The sequence below is a fragment of the Streptopelia decaocto genome (genome assembly GCF_964273445.1).
Source record: "Streptopelia decaocto genome assembly, chromosome: 1".
NCBI classification, from domain to species: domain Eukaryota; kingdom Metazoa; phylum Chordata; class Aves; order Columbiformes; family Columbidae; genus Streptopelia; species Streptopelia decaocto.
Window position 1 is genome coordinate 87,077,870 of NC_138663.1, and position 24,614 is coordinate 87,102,483.

General features: G+C 47.6%; 1 protein-coding gene across 2 annotated transcripts; it reads left to right on the top strand.

Moving 5' to 3' along the window:
• The first annotated feature begins 8,673 nt into the window (after positions 1-8,673).
• On the top strand, positions 8,674-17,802 carry TRIM45 (tripartite motif containing 45). 2 transcript variants are annotated; one of them, XM_082050911.1, is made up of 6 exons: positions 8,674-9,600; positions 12,417-13,147; positions 14,169-14,298; positions 16,215-16,329; positions 16,548-16,674; positions 17,479-17,802. In XM_082050911.1, exons 1-6 carry the CDS (start codon positions 9,266-9,268, stop codon positions 17,628-17,630), a joined length of 1,590 nt encoding a protein of 529 aa, XP_081907037.1. In that variant the 5' UTR covers positions 8,674-9,265; the 3' UTR covers positions 17,631-17,802. The 2 variants fall into 2 exon arrangements, with proteins under 2 accessions (XP_081907037.1, XP_081907036.1); XM_082050910.1 differs by having other exon boundaries at positions 8,677-9,600; positions 12,414-13,147.
• Positions 17,803-24,614: the final 6,812 nt, after the last annotated feature.

A 24,614-nucleotide genomic window follows, 5' to 3' on the forward strand; every position in this document is an offset into this window, starting at 1 on the left:
AGTGTATCAGGGCTACAAACGAGCTGCAGCTGAGATCTGGTGGAAGTGTGTTTGCTGGAACTCCACAGTCTAGTATAAAGCTGAGTGCAGTTGCTGAGAAACTAACTGAAGTTTTTTTTGTTTGTGGGGTTTCTCTTTTGGTTGGTTGATTTGGGTTTTTTTGTTTTGTTTTTCTTGTTAGAATGAGACCAAGCAACAAACTGCAGCTGTCACCAGCAGTAGCAAATCTGAGTTCTTGTATCAGATGAAGGAGAAAGTTTTAAGACTTAATTTCATCTCCGTTTTTCAATTGTTTTAAATAATAGAAAGGCTGGTATCATCTAATCCCAATCTTTTATTTGTGTGGTGTGGTTTGTTGTCACTGACTTCTTGGTTTTGCATGATAAACATCTGACTGCCTTGCTTCCTTTTTTTCACAGGCCTTTAATCTTTTTCCTTTTAGTCTTAAATGTCAGCAGAAGGACATTTCACCACAAACCAGGGAAAGCACAATAGTAAAGAGCAGGTACAGAGAAGAGCTGCAGCCTTTGTTTTCTCTTGTCCGCCTCTTATCAGGTATACCACATAGGAATAGGTTTCCCTTGGAAAGCATGGGCAAATTTCCTGTATATACTTTCATTGCAAAATTCTAAACTGAAAAGTTCATTGTAAATAGCTGATTCATTTTCTTTTGGGAAATGGGAAAACTCTAGGGTTTTTTCTTGGATTTTTGATTGTTTCATCTTTTATAGTCATTAATTCCTCTGCAGTTACATGAAAGGAGGCTCTGTGCAATGTGTTGCCTTGTTTGGGTTTTATTTTGGTTTTGAAATATTAAGTAGTTGATAAATAGCAGAGATGAAGTTCAGAAACAGATTTTACTTTCTGTTTCTAAGCTTACACCCACTTGTTACAGTTTCTAGAGTGAAACTAAAAATTCTGTAGGTCTGACATTTTAATTTTTATTTACTTTAGGAGGACATAAAAAGGCATGTTTTAAACAGAAAATTCCAAATGAGAGTATTCCTCTCTGAAACCTTTAGCTCTTCAGAATTGCCAACTCTATTAAGAAGGCAATCTGCCTATGTCGATTCATCTTGTCTAGGTGGGTGTTGTGATGACCACCTAATGATGTAGCTCTGCAGGTCTGAGGTGACAGGGACTGTTTCTGACATGCAAGGAAGGAGGTCTGTCTTACAGCCTGAAGAACCTCTGCGATTACAATACAGAAATGGGAAGGCTACTATGATAAAACAAGGTCCAATTTAAGGATGCTTTTAGAGCCACACTTACACCAAAAAGGAGAGGAAGGCGCAGAGCCCGATAGGTCCAGATTATTGGAATATTTTTCTACTGAGAGACGCTTAATCAGCTTAATGTACTAATAAAAATCTGCTGCTTTATTTATCTTGGCTTTTTTCAGTACTTTTTCTAAGGCTGATATTTTTGTATAGTGCAATCAAGTTAAATGCCTGAGGCTAATTAAACCACATGGTATCCAAGTGCCTTGCTTTTACCAAAGTTTGGGTTGCTTTTATGTGGGACTTACTCCTCTAAGAGCACAAGACATATGGAGCTTTATGTAATAAGGGAAACTTCAGGCATACAGTTTTAGAGGTGCTCCTCCTGAGAGCTGAAATACAGTGTCTGGATATTCAGCTCAGCTGTGACATACATACGTTGCTTTGCAGTGTCTATACTATAAGATACGACTATTCCATTGTAATACCTACATGTGATCATACTGAGGACTAACAAGCTGCTTTTTCATAAATGTGGAGTTCCTAGTGTCTAGAGGGACATAAGATTATTCTGTGTTATTAAAACAGTCATTTTAGTAAGCTATTTTTTGTCAGGCCTTTCTTGCTGGGGGTGGTCTTTGTATAAAGCAGATGAACCCAGAAGACTCTGGAGATAATCTCTTTACTATGCTAATAATGGACAGATAGAATTATGGAAATATGTCTTGCTTGTATTTCAGTTCTTAGACATCTAAGTAAGTGCATTGCCTCAGGAGTGTTTCTTCTGAGCACAGAAAACACAAGTGCTTCTCACTTTCACTTCTAACCCACCAGTTTTCCAGGTGAGGAGTAACAAGGCATGAGGCAGGCAGGAAAAGGCAGCACACAGAACAAGGTGCTTGGCTCCCGATGACAGCCAAAGCACTTGTAACTCTCCATAACCTCCCTTTGCTACAGAGAAGGGGACCTCCAGCTCTGGGTGGGGTGGAGCTGAACCAAAGAGCTGCCAGGGCTTGTGCCGCTCCCTCCAGTCTGCGGAGTATGGTTACTTCATCATTAATAACAATTAGTTATAATCTAGTCTAGCCCTATCTTCTTGGAAACTGCTGCGTGCAACTGAGGCAGCACTAAAGAAGAAAAGGGTGAATGCCTCTTTTCAGCCCATCGAACTTGCTAGGTATAGTTTCAGCAGAAGCTTAAAAAATAGTAGAAAGCTTTGTCTCTGCAGGCACTCATCTGTGCTTCCTCTGTAATCCCCTGCACAGCATCTGGGTGAGTTTCTGAGGTAGGAGTAGAGAGTGAGGTGCTTAGGAAGAGCCATCTTGGAGTAGAGGGGTGATCCAAGTAAGCCTAAATTCCTGCTGGAACACCGGAGTGTCCTTAATACTTGTCTTCGTTACCTTTTTTGTTTTGTTTTCAGCAGGAGGTCTGAATAGCAAGGGTGAGGACAACAGAATTTGGGTTGTCCCTGCCCTGTGCAGTTCTGCTTTCTGGCTAACAAATTAAGCAGGAGCGGGTGCAATACCTCAGGCACAGGCAAAGAGATGGGTGCATGAAGTAAGAGGAGCCTGGGGCAAGTCAAGAAAATAAGTAAGGAGGAGATCTGTGCTGAATATAGCTGCATGCTTGCCAGCTCAGGCTTTTCTGCCTGGGAACAAATGAGATAAGCAGGCTGGCCTGTACCTGTCTGAAAGAAAATCCTGATCCTCATTATATTGACAGCTGCTCCTGCAGGGAGGTAGTACTCCTGCAAACCTGTTGCAGTTCCCTTCAGAAAAGTCAGATTTTATATTTATATATGTATATATATATATACACACAGATATATATCTGTATGCATAAAAGTACTGCTTTGTCAGGTATCATACTGACCACAAACCTCATCTAAGTGAACTCCCTGTTCCCTCTGACCCACAGCAAAGCCAAGTTTTGTTTCTAGTGCTGTAGGAAAAGTCCTGTTCTGACACCCTTCCCTCTGTGCACATGTGGGGGCTTTGCTCAGCCTGTGGGGTTATGGAGCAGGGGGCTGCAGGTGTGGATGCTGTACTGGTGCTGGGATGCTGTCTCAAAGTGACCCCACCAGAAGGCACATTCTGATATTATGTGCTTGCCACACAGCCATGTCTGCTGCAGGATCTGTTCTCCCCACACACATGCCTCAATCGTATGATCTGTAGCTGCTCTGCAAGCAGTAGAACTAATTCAGCCTGTTTTTCTCTGGAGTGCTGCCCTCTTTTTTCAGTTGTCCTGCTGCCACCACCATAACAGCTGCATCCCCACATAATATCCTACTTGGAACATGTTCCTGTCTTTCATTATCCTTGCAGTGAAGGGAAAGAAGAATGGCTCTGTTGTCTTCTCAGTGTGAGCATTAAATATCTTATTTAGCCATCTTCTTTTGCCTGCAGAAACTTACAGTCTTTAGATCACTTCTCCTGTCTCAAATATGACTGAAGGGGACATAAAAAGGTTACTGGCCTGACAGATCACATAAAACTTGCTTCCTTAAAAAAACCTGGCTTGAAAAAAAATCCATTTTCATCTTCTCTTCAAAAAATGCAGGCAGGACTTAGGAGAGATTAAAAAGAATATATATAGCAGGGCATAAAGCTAAAAGTGGCAGCAGGTGGCTGGAAAGCTGCAGGGAGGAGGGAAAAGCAGGAATGCCTGGTCAGAAGCCATAGATAGCAAGGGCAAGTCTGCACAAAGCCAGCATTGCTGGGTGGTTTAGTTGCAGCTGCTTTTGTCTTCACAGAGCTGCTGTCAACTGGGAGGGATATTGCCTTACCACCTTGAACTCTGTTTTTCCTGTCACAAATCTGGAGGACGAGTGCTGTTTCTTTCTGTGTTTCATGTGTTAGCAGATCTTTGTACCTTGTCTGCTTCCATTTTGTGTGTGGTGTTTGTGCCTCTTCCATTATTCAGTGAGCGACATGGGTTTAGTCTGCCAGGTGTGCTGTTTTGCTGCCTTCTTCCTCCGTCTCTCCTACTGGAGTATGGGTTTGATGCTGGACAGCAGCTCATGGAAATGTACTTCAGAGGCTGATATGAAAATGAAGAGACTTGGGCTTATGTTAAATGAGGTCTCTTGAGTTTCAGTTTAGTTTAGTCCCTTAAGCTCAACAGCAGCCTGATTAGAGAAAGCTACTAGCAAATTTAAAAGACGGTGTATGAGCATATGCGTGAAGGGAGATGTTTGGTAGCGAAGTTGTTACTCTGAAGAGTGAGTACCTCCAGCAATGCCTTGTAGAAAGTCTGAGAGAGATTCCAGAGCAGAAGTCCTCCTTCTCCATCCCAAGCAGTGTCCCCCAGCAGGGGATTGGTGTTGTCCTTCTGTCCAGCTGTCACATTCCTCCATGCCCTCAGCTTGCAGAAATTGTGTCATGTCAGCCTTGCCCTGGGGCAATGTGCTCATGTGCCCTCCAGCCCCAGCACAGGCAAAAGTCAACTTGCTCCTCCTTTTCTGATGGCAGACTTGCTCATTGCAGCTTGATTCTGCCATGTGGGATAGCGGTCCCACTCCTTCATCTCTGGTGACCTTCACCAACTGATAGAAAAGGAAGAAAATGTGACAGTTGTGTGGCCCCACAAGTTACAGGGCACTGTCGAGTAGCTAAAACTGCTGCAGGAGTCAAAGGAGATAGGGACACATGAACACAACTAAAGGCATTTTCTTTATAATTTGATGCACACAGAAACTGTGTCTGAGACACTACACGTACAAAACCTGGAGCCAGGGAAGGGTCTTGTTCACAGAGAGCATGTTAATGACATCTACATTATGATTTATATCCAACCATGAGCCAGATCTGAACTTTCTTCATGCCCTGTGCTGAGGGGCAGCCTTGGGTGAACACCAGTGCAAGGAGAGAGAGGCAACTTCACCCCTAGGCATGGCTGTGTCTGAGCCTACAACCCTCCTGTCCCATCTGTCCTCACAACTGCACCACACACATAATGAAGGCATCTGGGCTGGGCACGGCATCCTTCTCAGGTGGAGCCTATAGCGTGGGGGGCAGCCGAGGCTCCTGGGAGGTGGGAAATGCCCAAACTGGCTGCCGTCAAGTGGGGTAAGTGTAGGTGCTCATGCTCTGAGAGCCCTGGGGCATCAGGCTGGATGCAGAAAGTGAGAACTGAGGAAGACTCCAGCCTCTGTGTCTCAGTAAACAAGCCAATAATAATAGACTCTTGGGCCAGAAGCTGAAAGAACAGTACGGAAATGCTCCTCTCACCAGTCAAATGCCAGATAGTTTTAAATGCATGTTTAGCTGAATGGGGAAGAGATTCTCCCTGGCTTGGGAGATGGTTTTATTCTCCAAGTGAGGTTGATACAAACGGAAAGAGCTGGGTGGCTGGGGAATAGACAACACAAAACATTTTTGCGTGGAAACGAGTAACGATGTGTCGAGTACTCTCAGGGTACCAGGTTGGCACCTCTGCCACATTCAGGGCGGTTTCTGAAACACAGTAGCTCCCAGGGCTGACAAATCCACTGTAAAACTGAGCTTGCTGGTCAACTGGAAAGCAACCAGCTGTCCTACTTTTCTTTTCTTTGTAAACTCCCCAAATAAGCCATTTTCCACCTTCCTCTGGCTGCCATTAACCCAGGCTGTGGCACTTTGACAGCTTCTGTGTTTTCTGTCAAGTTATCTAATATTTTATTTCTGAATAACTTTCAGACCTTCTTTTTTATCATCAGTCATCTTGGACTTTTCTGCAAGCCCCTGCATTGCAGGCCTGCTCCTTGCTGTCCTGTTCACTAATGACTTTGGCATCACTACCTTTTCAGTTCTTTTAGCAGGCTATCCAGAAACAGATCCCTAAAATTGACAGAGTAGATGGGGACGGGGAAGCATGAAGTATCCCATTCCAAATGTAATGAGTCGTTTATACCCACACTACTCATGATGAGTCTAGGAAGGAAACCATGCTTTAAAAATTTTTTGGTACTTGATATAAAAGGTTTTACCAGTATTTCTTCAGAAAAATATAAGCAAGAAAGCAGCATAAAGCATAGCCCAGATTGAGCTAACTAGCAAACACAATAGAAATATTAGTCAGGAGTCCTTGAAGGGATGGGGGAAGGAAACCATCAAATCTTGGCTGTCTCTGTGTAATGATCCAGTGCTTAATGGTAGGAAATAAGCAGCAGATAAACAGGAGAAGAGGAAGGAGCTGGCAGGGAAAGTGCAGTAAGGAAAGAACAAGTCACCCAGAGCAAGTGCTCTGAGAGGCTGTGATAGACATCTTTAAGAATAGGAGCAGGAAAATGAGTTTGAAGAGGACTCCATTCCAAGTAAACCTTGGGTCAAATGAGGCTAATTAGCCATTCATCAGTGCTTGTGAAATGAAGCAAAAGGAAAACATTATTGCCTGGTGTAATTTTAATGACACATTTTCATTGTTTCATTTTTGTAGCTATGCTCCTTTATTGCCTGTCAGTGTTTATAAGTTAACATGGTATTTTTTTAATCCTTATGTTTTGTTCAGTTACAAAGCAAACTCTGAGTGATCCAGGACAGGAGAGGGCCTCCCAGTCCAAGTCTTACAGTGCTTTTTAGCCAGTACGTTTCTTGAAGATACTTTGCAGGGCACCAGCATACATGTCCATTGAGTTGCCTTCCACAGTTTAGGCCTTGGTGGCATAGGGGCTTCCTCCACTGACTGGCAATAGCCAAGAAAGCAATATTATGGCGACAGTAACCAAAACTGAAGCACAAGCTTGTACTAAGGTAGCTCCCATTTTTTTTTTTTTCCAGAACTTTCACTTCTCTTTTCTGTCTGAGTCTTGTGGAGCTCTCGTGACCATTCTCTCCAGCCCATTTCACTGCAGCTTCCTCTAGTCATATGGAGGTTGCTACTGCTGCATGCTGATGACTCATGGAGACATTACTCAGCAGTGATCTGTCCTGTCCTTCTGCCTCAGGGCAGATGATCAGATCAGATCAGCTGGGGTTGAACCTCAGATTTCCTCTGCAATTACCAGCCAAGGTTTATTTCACCATCTTCTGCAGCAACGGAAGATGCTGCTGTTCTCTAGGTAGTTTGGCTTTTCTACGCAAGGATGAGATTATAATTCTTCTCCCAGTTTCTTCCCACAGCCATGCTTACAATGTCATTTGCTGTTTCTTCCATCAGTATGATGAAAAGAAACGGTCTTTCCTCTCTGACATTATCAAGTCATCTGGTCTCACAATTACTGCAACTTTGATTTTCTCTAACCTCCACAGCAACCACTTCACTTGCTAAGAGTTAATCTGAAGCAGGCTGCTAGGAAATATTTCTTTTTTGATTGGCTTCAAAGCTGTAAACACTCGATTGTGATCTAAAACCTTTATCTTGTATGTAAACATAAAAGACACAGAAATATTTTAGAGTGTTGCACAAAGCAGGCAATGTCTTTGTCAAGCCATTATGCATCAGAGGGGCATTAACATCCATTAAGTATTTACAGATCAGTAGGTTTAGATAATTTGCCCTCAGCAGTCCTAAAAAAAACCTAAATGGAGATCTCCCCTGCTTGTTGATTTTTAATACCACTTAGGAAACTTAAAATCCAGAAGTCTCAAGTGGTGGTTATATCACGCTGGCATTCAAAAGGGCAGCAGGATAGGACAGATAAGATAGGCATGGTCCTAGGCAATCTAATGGAGAAGCTGGTACAAAGGTCAGTCATTAAGGGCTGAATGCAGCACACTATGGGAGTATCTTTTGTGCTAGTCAACATGGTTTTGTAGGTACAAGCTTTTTAAAAAAAAAAAAAATTGGTGACCTTAGAAATCAGTTTGACAAAAGCAATATTGCAGATACCATCCAAGTCCAAGAAGCTTAATGTAGGATTTGACATTCTGATTTCACAGCCTGCCTTCTACAATATTCATAATTCCCAGGCAAAGTGAATCAGTACAATCATCAGTCGATCTCCACGGGCAGTCACAGTGAAGCCTGGCTGTGTTGCCAGGCTGTGTTCCTATTCCAGTTTTGCTCTTACTGCTTCTCGGCTGTTCAGCAAGCTCATTGGTCATCAGAAGGAAAAGCTATGAATGCCTGAAGGCATCCAGTGCACCAGCAAACTGTCTGCAAAAAAATGCAGGCTCCATCAGGTGGATAACCTCAGTGTTTTGAGATGGAAGAACTGGAAAAACAAAAACTACCCAGGGTGGGTGGAGGAAGGGGGTGGTTTCCCAGATGACTGGCTCAGGAAAGACAGGAGCTGTCAGAGGTGGCAAGCAGCTGGAGAGGCTCTTCAGTGCCTCGGCAAGGAGGATGAGGACAAAGGATATAAAGCTACTGGAGAGCAGGCAGAGGAGGGCCACGAAGTTGGTGAAGGGTTTGGAGAGGAAGCCATATGAGGAGCAGCTAAAGTCACTGAGTTTGTTCAGCCTGGAGGAGACTGAGGGGAGACCTCATCAAGATCTACAGTTTCCTCACAAGGGGAGGAGAAGGGACAGGCGCTGATCTCTTCTCTTTAGTGACCAATGACAGAACTCAAGGGAATGTCAGGAAGATGAGCCAGGGGAGGTTCAGGCTGGACATTAGGAAAAGGTTCTTCCCCCAGAGGGTGGTGGAGCACTGGAACAGGCTCCCCAGGGAGGTGTCACGGCCCCAAGCCTGACAGTGTTCAAGAAGAGACTGGACAACGCCCTCAGACACATGGTGTGAACTGTGGGGTTGTCCTGTGCAGGGACGGGAGTTGGACTCGATGATCCTCATGTGTCTCTTCCAACTCAGGACACTCCGTGGTTCCATGACAGCGGGCAGTGGAGACCCCTCTGCCTGGCCCGTCCCTCTGGAGAAGACCCGGAGGAGCTGCCAGCGGGGTGCCCCGGCCGCACCGGCACACCCGTCGCCCCTCCCACCGCAGCCCCGGCACCTCTCAGCGGGCCCGGCGCCGGTTGGGGTACGACAGCCCCCCAGCCGCCGTCTCCCCTAGCAACGGGGCAGCCCGCGCCCAACGGCCGGGGGCGGCGCGCGGGGGCGGTGCGCGGCGCCATGCTCGGCGGAGCGTCCCTGCCCGGCGGGGCCGCGGCGGCGGGGCTGCCGGCATGGCGTCCGGGCCGCGCTGCCCGGTGTGCGCCGAGCCCTGCGTGTCGCCGCGGCTGCTGCCCTGCCTGCACTCGCTGTGCGCGCCCTGCCTGCGGCGGCTCGGGCCGCTGGGGGAGCCGGGCCGGGCCGCCGCCCGCAGCGTCCTCTGCCCGGTGTGCGACGCTGAGGTGGCGCTGCCGCCCGGCGGCGTCGGTCAGCTCACCCCCGACTACCTGGCGCTGGGCCGCGGCGGGGCGGCGGCGGCGGCGTGCGACCTCTGCGTCGACGGGGCGGCTGTGAGGCGGTGCCTGACGTGCGGGGCCGACCTCTGCCTCTTCTGCTGCCAGGCGCACAGGTGAGGTGAGGGGAGGTGAGGTGAGGTGAGGGGAGGGGGTGGCGGCGAGGCCCGGCCCGCACGGGGCCACCTGGCCACGGGGTGTGCAGGGCGGCCTTCTTTCCCCTCTCGGGCTGCTGGAGGGCAGCATGTGGCTGGGTGAAGCAGGCAGAGCTAGCCAGAGGGGTAAACCTGCATCCTCCAGTTCAGTCCTTAGCGGTTTCTCCCCACTAGCGTCTGCAGACTTGCACCTGATTCAGTTGATAGCAGAGCAGAACAAGGCCCAAGGAAAACCATTTTGAAATTATTTCCTGGTGTGTAGGCAAGATTTCTAAGGATCTGAGTGCTACTGTTGTGCTCCTTCGAATAAGCGAGAGAGGTCTTAGGTTGAAGTCAGGAAAGTGTGAATCTGAAAGCTGTTACGCAAATAATGCTAGAAGGCTTCGAAAATGTGCTATGTACTCAGCTGGCGTCCAGCAAAGCTGCTAGCAGGAGGCTGGGCAGCCCTGTTCAGGCAAAGCCTTTAAGTCAAAACTCAGGCTGCCCTTTGCCTGTGGTGGTACCTGCTTGCGGTTTGCATCTCGGTTTAGCATCACTGGGCGAGGAAACTGGCAGCACTCCAACAGGCACAGGTGCTGGATGGAGAGCCTCATGTGCTGTGCTGTCCCACTTTGGAGGAGGCACGTCTCCCAAGGAAAATGGGGAAGTTAAACTGCTGGTCTGCCACTCTTCACCTCCAGAAATGTTTACTTTGTGTATGTGCAAAGGCACCCTTAGGTGAAGTGAAAGGAGATTAGTGGGAGTCCTGACACTAGCCTGCCTACTGTGGTTGCTGCCTCCTGTTGATCAACCTGTATGTGTGCCTGTTTACTGTTGTGTCCTGTGTGTACATTTTCAGCATTTCTGTGAGGCTGGGAGCCTACAGCAGTAACACTATTGCTTCGCAGTGTGCCTGGTGTTGCAGCATTTAGTTCTGTTGGAATACAGAAAACCTGAAGAAGTGACAGCAGAAGAGAGCTGTGTACCTCAGAGAGGGTCATGCCAGTAAGGCAGGAAGAAGAGGTGCCTGGAACAGAGGTAGGAGCTGAAGAGGAGGTGGCTGCAGTAGCCTGTGAGCAGGGCAAAGGACAGGCAGCACTAGGGAAGAAAAGTGACAGGAAGTCTGAATGGTCTTCTGAAGCAAGGAGGTGACAGGCAAGGTCAGACAAATGCCCAGTAACACTAGCCAGGGAGGCCTCTTAGACTGGGTTAATCCCTTCATATTTGCTGTTCCTTTCCACTTGATTAGCAAATTTTTTCCCCAGAAAGAACTGAGGCATATTCCTCGCTTCCCTGCCCCCCTGCAGATACTGGTGCCTTTGGTAAAATGGCTTAGACTCTTAGTTACCTTTCCACTCCGGGCTCTAATATTCAGCATACCATTCTGATTAGCTAATGCCTTATAACTCATGCAAGCTGCTGGAGAGTGATAAACCGAGACCTTGAATAGCAGTCTGCTGCACTGACAGAAATAACTGCAGAAGGTATTGAAGCAGTAGCAAATATGTCCCCATGACCCGCTTCCCACATTTTTTACTGATATCATTTTGTTACCCCACTAGCATCTGCAGACTTGCACCTGATTTAGTTGATAGCAGAGCAGAACAAGACCCAACGAAAACCATTTTGAAATTATTTCCTGGTGTGTAGGCAAGATTTTTAAGGATCTGAGTGCCACTGTTGTGCTCCTTTGAATAAGCGAGAGAGGTCTTAGGTTGAAGTCAGGAAAGTGTGAATCTGAAAGCCATTATGCAAATAATGCTAGAAGGCTTTGAAAATGTGCTGGACCCAAGGGAGATAAGTGGGAAATGAAAGGAGTAGTATAAGGGCCATGTCCTACCCTGTGGTGAGGTTGCTTTGTGTTGCCAGAGCAACTCTATAAAGCTTGGTCCTTAGAGTGTATCTTTGCTTATGACTTGGAGCTCCCATCACAAGTGCCAGAAGTCATTAGTGCAGGATACAATGAAGGAGAGAGGCTTTTACATCCTGCTCAATAACTAGTTCCCAGTGTTCAAAGCTGCATAAAACTGAAATATTCTTGTGCTGCCCTGTGACATGGTGGGTGTCTGGGTCATAACAGGTTCTTTGTGTCCCATCTTTGGTCTTCTCTGAGCAGGACCAAGCTGGTGGCCAGAGGAGATGGAGTTTGACTTTTGAAATATTTAATGTTTAATGACAGGCTGTCTTCTGGCAGTGGCCTGAACTAGATTTTCCCCAAATGGATATTAGAGCTCATTTAACCTCAGCGAACTTAAAGATGGTGAAAATCAGTGAGTTAATGGCTGAGGAGCCTGGCATCTCCCATTCCTCTCCAGAAATGACTGTCAGTGAGCTATTCTGTTTGGAGATACCTCCTGCCAGCTCTCACTTTGCATGGCTCGTTGCCCTCCTGCTGCCTCTGTCATAGTGGGTTCTGGGGGTAATTGCAAATATCCTGCTTCTGTCAGGCTCCATGAAGGAGCTGCTGCCAGTAGCAGGCTGCCAGCCTGTTCCGCAGTCTGTGTGTGGCCATGGTGGGGCACACGATTCTTGTGTCTGAAAATAGTGCTGACTGCGTGCAGGGAGCCTGAGAGCAGCCTCTAATGAGCTGCTTGCGGATGCTGTCCTCTTTTGTGTGGAGGCTTGTCCTCAGGAGACCACAAGTCACTTCATGCAGAGTGGATTTCAGTAGAGGCTAGAGGGAGCAGCATACACTGTGACTTGCAGTCTGTACAGACTGGCGTTCACAAGGGGTCTCAGCTGTTTGCATTTCATATCCAACATGCACAAAGTGATCTGTGGTTGCTCCCTTCTAGGAGACAGAAGAAGACAGCCTCTCATGCTGTGACAGAGCTGGAGAACACCAAGGACTGCAGCCAGGCTGGGAAGCCTCTCTTCTGCCCTTCTCATCCCACAGAGGAGTTAAGGCTGTTCTGTGAGCAGTGTGACCAGCCTGTGTGCCGGGATTGCGTTGTAGACAGACACCGGCAGCACCCCTATGACTTCACTGGCAATGCCATTCACAGGCATGGGGATGCCCTGCGGGAGCTGCTGAAAAGCACCCAGCAGCACATGGTCACCCTAGAGGGTGTGCTCAGCCAGATTGATGACATGGGCAGTGCCATCCGCAGTCGCGCAGACGCTGTGGCCACAGAAATCTGTCTGTTTGCCACTGGCTATGTGAAAGCAATTGAAGAGCACCGGGACCAGTTGCTGAAGCAGCTGGAGGACTTGAAGGTGCAGAAGGAAAACATGCTGCTCTTGCAGAAGGCCCAGCTGCAGCAGCTGCTGCTGGACATGAGGACCGGCGTGGAGTTCACGGAGCGCTTGCTGATGAGCGGCTCAGACCTGGAGATCCTCATCACCAAAGGGGTGGTGGGGAGCCGGCTGGCAAAGCTGAACAGCGTTGCTTACAACACCCAGCCCAGCGTGGACGATGGGATCCAGTTCTCTCCCCGGGAGAGAGCAGGGCAGTGTTGCGGCTATGAAGTTTTTGGGGTCATTCTCAATAAAGTGGTTGATCCAGCCAGATGTACCCTGCATGGGGAAGGTAATGGGCTACTGTGCAACAGCTGAATGGGAACATGCTGCTCCCTGAAGTCACCTCTCTGTTCTCTGTACCCATGTGCTGTGTTGCTTAAGGCACTGCTGGCTCCGTGCTGTCCAGGCACTGACTAGGGGCAGAGCTAGAGCCCTGCCAGAGGCTGCATTGCTTGCTGAGGGCCTATGGGAGCCATGCTGGGCAGGGACCCACAAAGCTGTCCCCAGCCAGATGTACGGAGTGTACTGGCACTGCCTTCTGCAACATCACTTACCTCAGCATGGAGTGAGGTGCGAGAAGCGCAACCCATAGGCCAAAGATCACAGCTTACTCAGGGGACGGGAATGACACCTGCAGTGCCAGCATATGATGCTCTCCTGGCATCCCCAGCTGTTCTGCAGCATGGGTTCAGGCAGATCCCCTCTGTGGCTGAGTTGGTTCATTCCCCTTACAGCTTCTCCTGAGATTGCCGTGGGAATAACTGGCATCAATGGTTTCATGGGTATTTGCTTACTAAGGACTTGGAGTAGGGCCAGAAAACAGACAACATTCAGGCTAGCCCACAGAGCACAGCCAGCTCTGGTCAGTAATGGCCTGCACAGGGCAGATGAGACAGACCCAGGGCTCGTTCAATCCCTTCTATGCCAAACTGTAAGTGCCAAGGTCTCTGAGGCTCCACAATGCTGTTTCCCACACAGTGGGGCTGTTCCTCCTTCCTCCTGGTTGCATGGTGCACCTTGAGCCTTCTGTGAAGGTGCCAGCTGGGCTCAAAGGGGCAGGCAGGAAGACCGCCCTGGTCCATATGGACCTCTGGGCTAAGCCTGCTCAACATCTCTCAGTGCCTAAGGCTGTTCGCATTCTCCTGATCCCCAGTTATATATTTACTTTACCCTGTGAGTGAAAGGAGCTGTATGCCTCAGTAGCAGAGTCCTGGCTCTGCTGTGATGGGGCTGCAATGCTTCAAAATAGGTGGGAGATGGCAGTCATGGCTGATGTGAATCGTTTTTGGTCCTGTTTCTCTGCCTTGCAGGTCTTCACAATGCCCGTCAGAACAAGCTGACTGGCTTTACCCTCCTCTGCAATGATGCCACGGGGGAGCAGATGGGGCGAGGAGGAGAGGCTGTGAGGGTCACCATCACCCACAAGGACAAGAGGGACTGGTGGGTATTTCTCCTGAGAACTCCCCTGTCACGGGGTTTGCCTTTCTACCTCCCTTACCCTGGCTCCCTCCTTGCTGGGGCAGATGGGAGGACATGCTTCAGCATGTAGGTCAGAATCTGTAGGGGAAAAGGCACTACTGTTCTTCCCATCGATACCGCAGTGCTTCCCTGCTGGTTATATTTGGTTGTGTGGAGCTTGACAATATTGGCCCAGACTTATATTGAGTGATTTGGGACTTAACTCTCAGTGGGTGTTAGACATTGTCAGAGGGAGCTGTTACTCCTTTGCACCCCTACCAGCAGACAGCCATGGCTCCTGTTTTTGTTAACATCTAATAAGCGTAAAACATCGCAGTCCCAAAATGACCGTCCTGAGTCAGACAGTCCACCAAGCCCAGGAGGCTCTGACAGTTGATAGAAATGCCTAGTTCGTGTTTGGGACAAAGAATCTGTGTCAGGACTTTATTGTGCTTTCTGTTGTAGTTGCAACCATTGAGCACTTTAGCGTGTTTGGAGGTTTTTTAGCAGAAGCAGGGAAGACCGAACTTGAGCTCCTAAGTCTTTCCACAGTGGAAACGGCTAATCAGAAAAAAAAAAAAAAAATAATAAAAAAAAAATTGTAACAGTTTCCAGGCTGCAGTTGTTACTATAAAGCAGCCAGACATAAATGCAGAACTAATGGGGGGTCAATGCTTAGGAAAAGCATCTATTCTGTTTTATAGTACGTACATTGTAGCTGGAGCAAGATGCTAGCATAACTTGTTCAAGGAACTGTGTTGGTGGTATGACCTGATGGAAAAAGGGATAAGATGCTAAAACTCCTTGCTATGCAGAGATGTTGACAAGGTGTACAGAAGCAGTGCTGGCTGCACAGATGCTTATCAATAGAGCATCGTTGTTCCAGTGTACTTTCTCTCTTTAGGTACACATACGACATAGGAAGGTTTGCACATGAGGATTATGTGGATTTTGCTTGGTGGCATAGAGGTCGCTGTGGCCACATTAACTTGATTTCTTGTTCTTGCGTGTATGCAGTTGCTGCATTCGCTGCTGAAAGCCGTCTGGCTTTGAGGCACAGCAGCTACAGAAGAGGGTGAAGTGTCACCACAGGATTCACTGCAGGAAATGATGTAGGCAGCTGTATTGATGTGAAATGGTGGGGGGTGGGGTATACAGCCTGTAAGTCTGGAAGATTATAAACTGTCATGTTGTGGGCACAAAAGACTAATTAGTGGATATTAGGAAGAAGACCTCCCTCAATGCAAAGCTGCCTGATAACTGCCTGTGGAAAACTCTTTCCACTTTTCTGTGAAGCAGACAATCAGTCTCTGAGTAACTAGCTGATGCTTTCTTCCTGGCACTCTACCCACCAAGTTTCCTTGTGAAACCCAATGAGCTTCACTTTGGAAAGGCAGAGTTCACCAGCAAGGACCTAGAACTCAGAGCATTGAAGAGAAGAGATGGGGTCAACGCAGTTGGGACAGTGGTTGAAGTGATCCAAACATGCCCCATTTATCTCCTGTCTTCTTCAGGGGCTTTTCTGGTGGTAACTGCTCTCTGAAGCTGTGAATTTACCCCAATTCTGAGGGCTCTTATCTGATGGGATAATCTGACCTTCAAGTGTGCTCTCTGTCACCTGTTCTTTCAGCGCCCAGGGTTGCTACAAATCCTTGCAGTGCAGCTAGCTTTGTGTGACTTCCTTTGTATGATTAGTGCAGCTCCCAGTAGCAAGAGTGTGTGAAAGCTACGCAGTGCTTGAGCATTGCTCGTGCATCCTGTTAAGCTTGCTTGAGACCCACAGCTCCTGAACAAGGCTGAGGATAAGGAGCCAACTACAAATCTAGGCCAAACAATGGTTCACATGTAGAGCAATTTCCTGCCAGTCACTGACTTCCTGGGTTTCTCTCTGTTCATAGTGCAGTCATGCCAACAGTGTGTGATAATGGTGATGGGACCTACCGTATTTCCTACAGCCCTGAGGAGCCAGGCTTGTATGCTGTCTGCGTCTACGTGAAAGGGCAACATGTACAGGTAGCATTTCTTGTTTCTCTTGCACTGCTTTTTCTTTATTTACTGTTATTTTCCGAGTATTTGCTTTAAATCTTTCTAAGGATTATCTCTACCACTTAGCAGTTTAAGATTGGCCTGAGTAATCTCTGACTAGCAGGATCACACAGTTCATTTTTGAAAACACAGAACATCTGATAGCACCCACTGCAGCAGCCTCTCTGCTTGTTTGTCCTCTGCAGGGCTCTCCATTCACTCTGATGGTGAAAAACAAGTTCCGTGAGCACCAAGGTGTGTTTCACTGCTGCACATTCTGCTCAAGTGGAGGGCAGAAAGCTGCTCGCTGTGCCTGTGGTGGGACAATGCCAGGTGCGTTCTCAGCTTTCCCCACATTGCTGGCATGATGAAATTTGTTGCCTTTGGTCCTATCTGGCGTAGGTAGCTCTGAGTAGATACTCTAGCCCAGCTCTTGCCTTGCACATGCATCAGAACTGTGATAACTTGTATGTACATACGTTCTGGTAGGATGCGACTGCAGCAGGACATGCTAAGGGGCTTTGTAGCACATCCCGTAGACAGAGACCTGAGCCAACTGTGCAGGAGATGGGGCAGGGCACCTCTGTCTTTCAGCCCTTCTCAGTCAGGCTAAGCCTCACTGCATCTATAGTGTTCCTGCTCCAGAGCTGTCATGCCCAATTCTGTACTCTGGAGAAACTGCAGTCCTCCTTCAGGATGCAAGTTCAACTCCCTTATTAATTCCAACCAGCTTCCCTGTCTTTAACCTGCATGTGTCATTGTGTATTTTACATGTTTTTAGTATAGAACAGACCTCTTCCTTTTCCCTTGCTTCATCTGTATCTAGCTCTGGCCATCACCACTAGCAGCTGGCATGGAGTTCTGCAGACCTGTGTCTTGCATTACTCATCAGGCAAGGGGACAGAAATATTCATCTGGGGAAACGGGTACTGGAATGGGAGGTCCCTCTTGTTTGTTCTTTATGGAGTCCTTTATGGAGTCCTGGCAATTTTGCCCTTGAATATGCTGTGTTCTCAACAGCATGTGCCCTCCTGTTTTACAGAAGTCCTGGGATTGAAACACTCTCTGAAAGCCTCTGACACACTGGGATATTCTGGCCCATTTTGGGTTGAGCTGATATTTCTGCTTCTCTTGCAGGTGGGTACCAAGGCTGTGGCCATGGACACAAAGGTCACCCTGGCTGCCACCACTGGTCATGCTGTGGACAAGTGAAGGAGAGCTCAGAGTGTTTGGGTGGGCCAGGCCGCAACAACTTGCAGAGGAGTTTTCTCAGGACAGTGGCGCTCTGAGCAGCCAGGTGAGCTTCTGCAAGCTCAGGGCGCTGCTGCTCACTGCTGTGTGAGCACAAACCACAAGGATCCCTGCAATCACTGCATAGTCTCGCTGCCAGAATCCAACATCGTGATGGGTATGAGCTGAGAAAGGGGGTTGAGGGAAAATAAAATTGTGCCTTATATTTCACCCAGGGGTGTGTATACAAAGTTGTTTCATGCCTGAACAGGAGCAAGCTCTGGGAATTGTACTGCTGCCCCCACTTTTGAGGACTTGAGGCCCATGGGGTCAAGCTCTAAGGGGAAACTCAGTCTGAGCAGTTACCTCACAGGAGGGCCAAGATGTGTCTCATTCTGCAGGATCAACAGGTTCTGCTGTCCTTCTTGAAGAGACCAAAGCTGCTTGTTGGGGCACATTCCAAAGGGTTCATGTTCGTACCTTGGAAAGTCTTGTCAGCCTGAATATGGCTTCTGCCTCGCTCTTACCTGTGCTGCTGGATTCCATCTTTGGATGTGCGCATGTAGCACAGTCACGCTCCTGGGAGCTGCTGTTGTGTTTGCAACTCTTGTATTTTCTCCAAGTAAGCTGTAGTTGCATTATGCCCTCCCTGCAAAGTAGGAGTAAGTCAGGTTGGTAATATATCCAAAGGAAATCCAAGGAAAACCCATGGCACTGATGGGAACAGGAATTAGAATGTCATTCACCTAGACTGTATGTTATTGTATGTTCTCTACAGAGATGGTGTGGGACATAGCACTGCAGGGGTGGTGCTGGAGACAGAATCATAAATCATAGAATGTCCAGAGTTGGAAGGGACCCACAAGGATCATCGAGTCCAACTCCTGTCCCTGCCCAGGACAACCCCACAGTTCACACCATGTGTCTGAAGGCATTGTCCAGTCTCTTCTTGAACACTGTCAGGCTTGGGGCCGTGACACCTCCCTGGGGAGCCTGTTCCAGTGCTCCACCACCTTCTGGGGGAAGAACCTTTTCCTGATGTCCAACCTAAACCTCCCCTGGCACATCTTCCTGCCATTCCCTCGGCTTCTGTCATTGGTCACCAAAGAGAAGAGATCAGTGCCTGCCCCTTCTCCTCCCCTTGTGACGAAGCTGTAGACCATGATGAGGTCTCCTAGTCTTCTCCAGGCTGAACAAACTCAGTGACTTTAGCTGCTCCTCATACAGCTTCCTCTCCAAACCCTTCACCGACTTCACAGCCCTCTTCTGGATACTCTCCAGTAGTTTAATATCTTTTTTATAGTGTGGCACCCAGAACTGCGCACAGTGCTCCAGGTGAGGCCGCACCAGTGCAGAGCAGAGTGGGACAATCACCTCCCTGCCTGGCTGGCAATGCTCTGCTTGATGCACTCCAGGACATGGTTGGGTTTCTTGGCTGCCAGGGCACACTGTTGACTCATGTTCAACTTGCTGTCAACCAGAACCCCCAGATCCTTCTCCGTGGAGCTGCTTTCGAGCATCTCATCCCCCAGTCTGTATGTACAGTCAGGGTTGCTGCATCCCAGGTGCAAAATCCAGCACTTGCTCTTGTAAGAGTAGAGCACCCAGCAACCAGCTCGCCATGGGAAGATCTGGGGACAATTTGAGCATCAGCAGTAACCAGAGGTGCAAGTTTGCAGATATCTGTCCTGAACTGGGGCAACTAGGCAAGAGCAACAGAAGGAGATGGAATACACTGAACCTCCTGGATTTGACTTGTGCAGTCTTGGCAAGGCTCTGTTTTTAGGAGAGCTTGCCCCATTTTCCTTGGGGGAGGAGGGGATATATCTCCTGGGCTTGTATGCATGCTGCCAACCCATAGTTGGGGAAATGGCATTTGTGATGAGGAGGAAGAGGCACTTCCCTGGAAGGGCAACTGCTAACCTGACGATTGCTGCCTGTTGCTTGCCTGCATGAAGCAGACACCCTGAGTACCTTCCTTTACAAAACACATTTGTTCAGTTGAGACTGGGAATGCTACTGCCCTGGGGGTAACATTGCTGGTAGGTGTGTATTGCTAGGGGCTCCAAATACTGCCTGGGGACCTGGGGACAAAGACCTGACTGTTGGTCACTTGGGAGAGGAATGCTGCTCTAGTGTCAACAGTAAGGACTGGTTCTTGCTTTCTGGCTTGTAAATAGCAGAAACAGTAGAAACCTGCGCTACCTGTTTGCTTGCTCAGACCTCGAAGACACTCATTTTTTCTTCTTACAAAGCCAGTTTTGAAGCCTCTTCTTCCCAGCAAAGGAGACAGATATCCTGATGCAAATGCTGTTTATAGCTCTCCATTAATCATCCAGAAAGGGCTGTCAAACAAGGGAAGGTTAGGCAGTTTAAATCTCCAAGTTAGGCAGTTCAAGTCTCCAAGTTGCTGACTCTGAAATTTCAAAGTGAAAGTTTAATGTGAGTTAACCTTTAATGGAACAAACAGTAACTCATTCTTGTCCCTGCTATGTGCAGAGTCAGTGCTAAGTACAGAATGTGATGTAAAATGAAATGCCTTATTTTCTGCATCTTTTTATTTTTTTGCTCCCCCCCCAGGAACATGTGCATTGTTTTTTTGCAGAGATTCCATGCTGTGTTTCAGAGGGAACACATAAGGATGACACTACCTTCTAGGCACATAATTTCAGTCTAAAAACATCTTAGTCCTCTCAGACAGAGGAACATATTTTCTCTTTGCCTTAAGCGTCACTTACACACCCTGTCGCTGACATTTCCCAAGAAGCTGTTAGTGAGAATTACACCAGAAAACATATAAACCCTACAGGGAACTGCAGTCAGCTTGGGGCGAGCAGTTTTCATACATCATGGGGTGCTGATACTGCCAGGCTCAGGCCCTCGTATTGATTTTTTTTCTTTTTGTTAGACTTGAAGGCTCAGTCAGTCCCCGGTATTATTAGGTATTGACTGGCTGCCACTCTGTGTTCAGGCAAAGAGGACTGTGCGTGAGGATGGCTCGAAGAATCATGTACATAAAATACATTTAATGACCTTAGTCACTTTGTGAGATTTAGCTGTGAGTGTCCTCCCATTATTTGCAAGCAGACTTTGCCCTCAGTGTTGATTACTCAGAACACTTTGCCAAATCAACGTATCCTGCTAATCTGCTGGATTCTCACATGGACCCCAACAGCCATTCCCAGGAATGGCTTCCAGTGCTTGGTTGGTAAACAACCTTGTGCATGCAAGTGGTGGACTAGGAGGTGTAGTTAGTCTATTGGGATATGTGATGTTATTTCTTACCAGCCGGTCCTTGAGACAGCAAAAGTATTTTCAAGACAGACTGACAGAACAGTAGATATTGGTATTTTTCCCAGGACAAAAGCTCTTGCTGTTAAAATTGCCCGTCTCCAAAGTTTGAAAAAAGAAAAAAATGGGCATGAACATGAGGAGTGGCTTTGGGAAGCAATAGGAGGACTTATTTCCTAGGTCGGGAAAAGAGGGTGTAGCTGGAAGGAAAGACACAGCAAGAACAAGACATTGAGGAACACCTGGCAGGGGCCCTGCAGCCTGGAAGATTCCACGTAGTTGCCTTTAGAGTCAGGTATTACACTAGGGTATCTCTCCCCTCTCAGAAGAGAGAAACCACACTGGTGACACGGCTGCACTTGAAGCTTTGTGCATGAGTGTCTTGTTTGTCCCCAGGAGATAGCAGGAGCAGTGTGGAAGCTGGCTCAGCAGGGCTTCTTGGCCTTTCCAGGGCAAGAGGTGGTTCACAAGGGTGCACTGACCATCTGAAGTGCCATGTCAACACAGATCCTAGCAGTGGTTCACAGGCAGTGTAGAGGACTTTGTCTATTTCCAGTAAAGGGTGACTCACCACCTCCCTGTTTTGAGAGAGGAGGGCTTGTTCTGAGTCCTGCAGCTTCCAGCTTCTCCTCAAGGGCAAGCAGGGCTGAGGACAGGTAGACCTGATAAGCTGGGCCAAGCTCTTCTTCCAGATCACTAGTGTTCCCATTTCTGGTGCTCCTCAAGTACCTCTTGACATCATTGGTACAGGTGGTGGATCACAAGGCTGGAAAAATGCAGAACATTTTTGGCCAAATCCAAATGATAGCTTTCATCTTTTTCAGCCTGCTCGTTACCTTCACCTCTCTTGAGTGCCCTGTCAAACTTGGCTGCTTGTCAGCTTGCCACAACTCCATCTTCTGTTCCTCCTCCTTCACTGACAGCTCCTCCAGTGTTCCAGTAACACTGAAATAAGGCATGAACTTCCTGCAAGTAAAGGAACTCTTCTGGCAGAATTATTATTTGGGAAGAAACAAGCTGTATCAGGAAGGGCAAAGAGAATGCAGTCTGGTTCTGGTACCCATGCCTCCCCCAGACCACTGAACATCTTCTCGAACACTGACTCACCTTCAGTCCTTCCTGCCTCCACTGTTTTCTCATGCAGGCAAGAGGCAGCATGTGCTGTGACCAGCTGTAGGGCACTGACTGGTGGGCCCAGCAAAACTGGTAATGCTTTGTGCCTGCTCTCGCCCTCCTCTCAGCAAAGACAGTTGTTGTGTCTCTTCCCCAGGTGCTCACCAGCTTTCACAGACCATGTGAGACCAGATCCTGCTGTCACATTTGTTTGGAATTTGCTAACAGATTCAAAAGTGGTAAGAGCTGAGCAGACCGTGTAGTCACAGACCCTTCATTTCTTTGGGAAATATCCTGAATACCTCTGGTGTTTTTTTGCAGTATAAACATACAGAGAGGAGTAGGCTCCAGCATGAGAGTTGCTCAGAAATTAACGTGGTGTTACCCTGGTGAATGGGACCTGCCTGTTCCTGAGAAACAGACATGCTTTTCCAACATGGAACGATCATTGACTGTGCAGTAAGGTGTGCTGCAGATACGACCTGGAGTGAACTGTTTCTGAAAGACGACACCTCATTTGCGCACTGCACCAAACACAGCCATAAATCAGGTGTCACTGAGAGCAACAGGATATTTCGTCATGTACATTTCCCACCAGGCCACTATGGCCTAGAGCTATTCTTAGCTCCTAGTAGTGCTAAATGACAAGAGGTTTAGTGATCAGTAGAATACTACATAATAAATCCGATTTTTTTTTTCAGACTAAAAAGGGCTATTCCATGCTACAGCAGAGGAGATGTGAAAACCATATCAAGTCTGCTTTTGAAGTTTAAACCATTGCAACAACCAAAGAGCTTCAGTAATTCTCAGGTTAAAGATTTCCATCCCTCATTTCATTCAGAGGCCAGAGGATGAAGGATGTGCTTTCAGTAACAGCCAGGATTGGAGCGTTCACAGTAGATCCTGTTCACAGTTCTGCCATAGGCCTTTGTGGAGGGTTTTGATTGCGGGGTGACAATAAAACTGTGGCAGATGTATTGTTAACCCCCTTCAGCCCTCCCTCTCCCCCCTTCCCACTAAGGACAGGCGATCAGGAGGAAAAGAAGGACAAAGAGAGTTGGAAAAATTAAAAATGTTTTATTAATGCTACTAATAAGAATAGAGAAAATAATACAAAATATACAAAACCAATCTTGAAAGTCTCAGCAACTGCAGAGCCGGCACCCGAAGTCCTGGACTGGACTCTACAGCCAACCGGAGCTGGATTCAGTCTCTCACTAGGCCTCAGTTCGCAGGGACGACTTGCAAGGTCCTCTCCTAATGTTGGCCATAAGCAAAAGGGACGAAAAAGTGAAAAAAGGAAAAAAAGGGAAAAAAGGGATGAGATCCTCGTGATCTCCCACTTTTATATGAAGTATTCACGTGAATGGAATGTTATACACAGTTGGTCAGTTTCTTGGTCACTTGTTTCTCGTTGCCCCTCTCGCAAGATGTTGATCTGTTCCTTATCAATAAGTTTGCATTCCATTGCTATATTTACCAAAACATGTATCTGGTTCTCCAGGAAAATGCAGCTAATATGAAAGCTTTAGCTGACAGGCAAATTCACTAAAAGAGAAACTTGTTTTTTAACAAAACCAGGATAGCCTTGCACAGGACATTCAGGAGTTCCTTTACCAGGAGAGTGATTAGCTTTGCAGTCGAGCACTCAAATTGAAGTAGCACACGAACAGCTGAGTAAAAGCAATGCCTAGTTACTCTTCCTAAAAGCACAAAGTCCTACCCTTGTTCCTCTGTCCCTGCAGTCCTGCCGCATCAGAAATGTCACTCGATGTGACACTCCTCTGACCACCTGGGGAGCCAGTTCAATCCCTAACCTGGCAGGAAACCATTCACTTTCTAATTTTACTCTGTTTCCTAACAGGTGACTAGGTTTAATAAAGGTTCGGATCTGTGCTCTCACCAGTCAAAGGTGGTGGGGTGTGCGAGGAGGTTCAAGACAAGTTATGACATGTAACTTCAGCCTGGCATGAGGAGGCTGGAAGTGATGAGTCGTGGGTGCTAATGGCCTTGGAATAGAATTTGCTGACTTTGGTGCCTGTGCAAGAGCCACAGCCTCTTCCAGCTCCCTCTCTGCTGTGTAGAAAAGTCTGTTACGTGTTGTACACCACATCTGGCCACGTTCATCCTTTGTGGAGGTGAACAGGCTCTTGTGGAGTTGAACTGTAGTCCATGAGACTAAGTGCACACTTCCGAAATCTCACACATGCCCAGTTAGAAGGCTACTGTACTCCCTCAAGGCATTGTAAGTGCTCCTGAACCCTATTCAGACTTGCAGCCAGTTTGGTTGTCATTGACCAGTATTGATTGGTAATTTGAAAGTAATTTGGTTTTTATTAGGAGTTGGACTGTCCCTAGTCCCTCTAAGCATCCTCAGCTCTGCATGGAAAAGCTGTTCCCTCCCACCAACCATCCAAACTTGCTGGAGATGGCTATGGACTCTCAGTAATTCTCCTTTTCCCATCCTCCCTGGAACACAGTCCATACATAGAGAGTGGATACACAGGTTGCCCTTTGGGAAACTGAATATAGTGGTGCAAGCTGCCTTCCCTTTTCTGCTCTTTTGCAATCTCTCTGCCCTTCTCAACCTGTTATGCCCAAGAGCTACTCATCTTGCTGCACTCTGACTGCAGGATTAG

Bases quoted from the DNA above. Each gene is read 5' to 3' on its own strand.
- TRIM45 (XM_082050910.1), top strand. From the start codon at position 9,266: ATGGCGTCCGGGCCGCGCTGCCCGGTGTGCGCCGAGCCCTGCGTGTCG. The intron at 13,148-14,168 runs GTAATGGGCTAC...TCTGCCTTGCAG, and splicing joins ATGTACCCTGCATGGGGAAG to GTCTTCACAATGCCCGTCAG. The intron at 16,675-17,478 runs GTGCGTTCTCAG...CTTCTCTTGCAG, and splicing joins CTGTGGTGGGACAATGCCAG to GTGGGTACCAAGGCTGTGGC.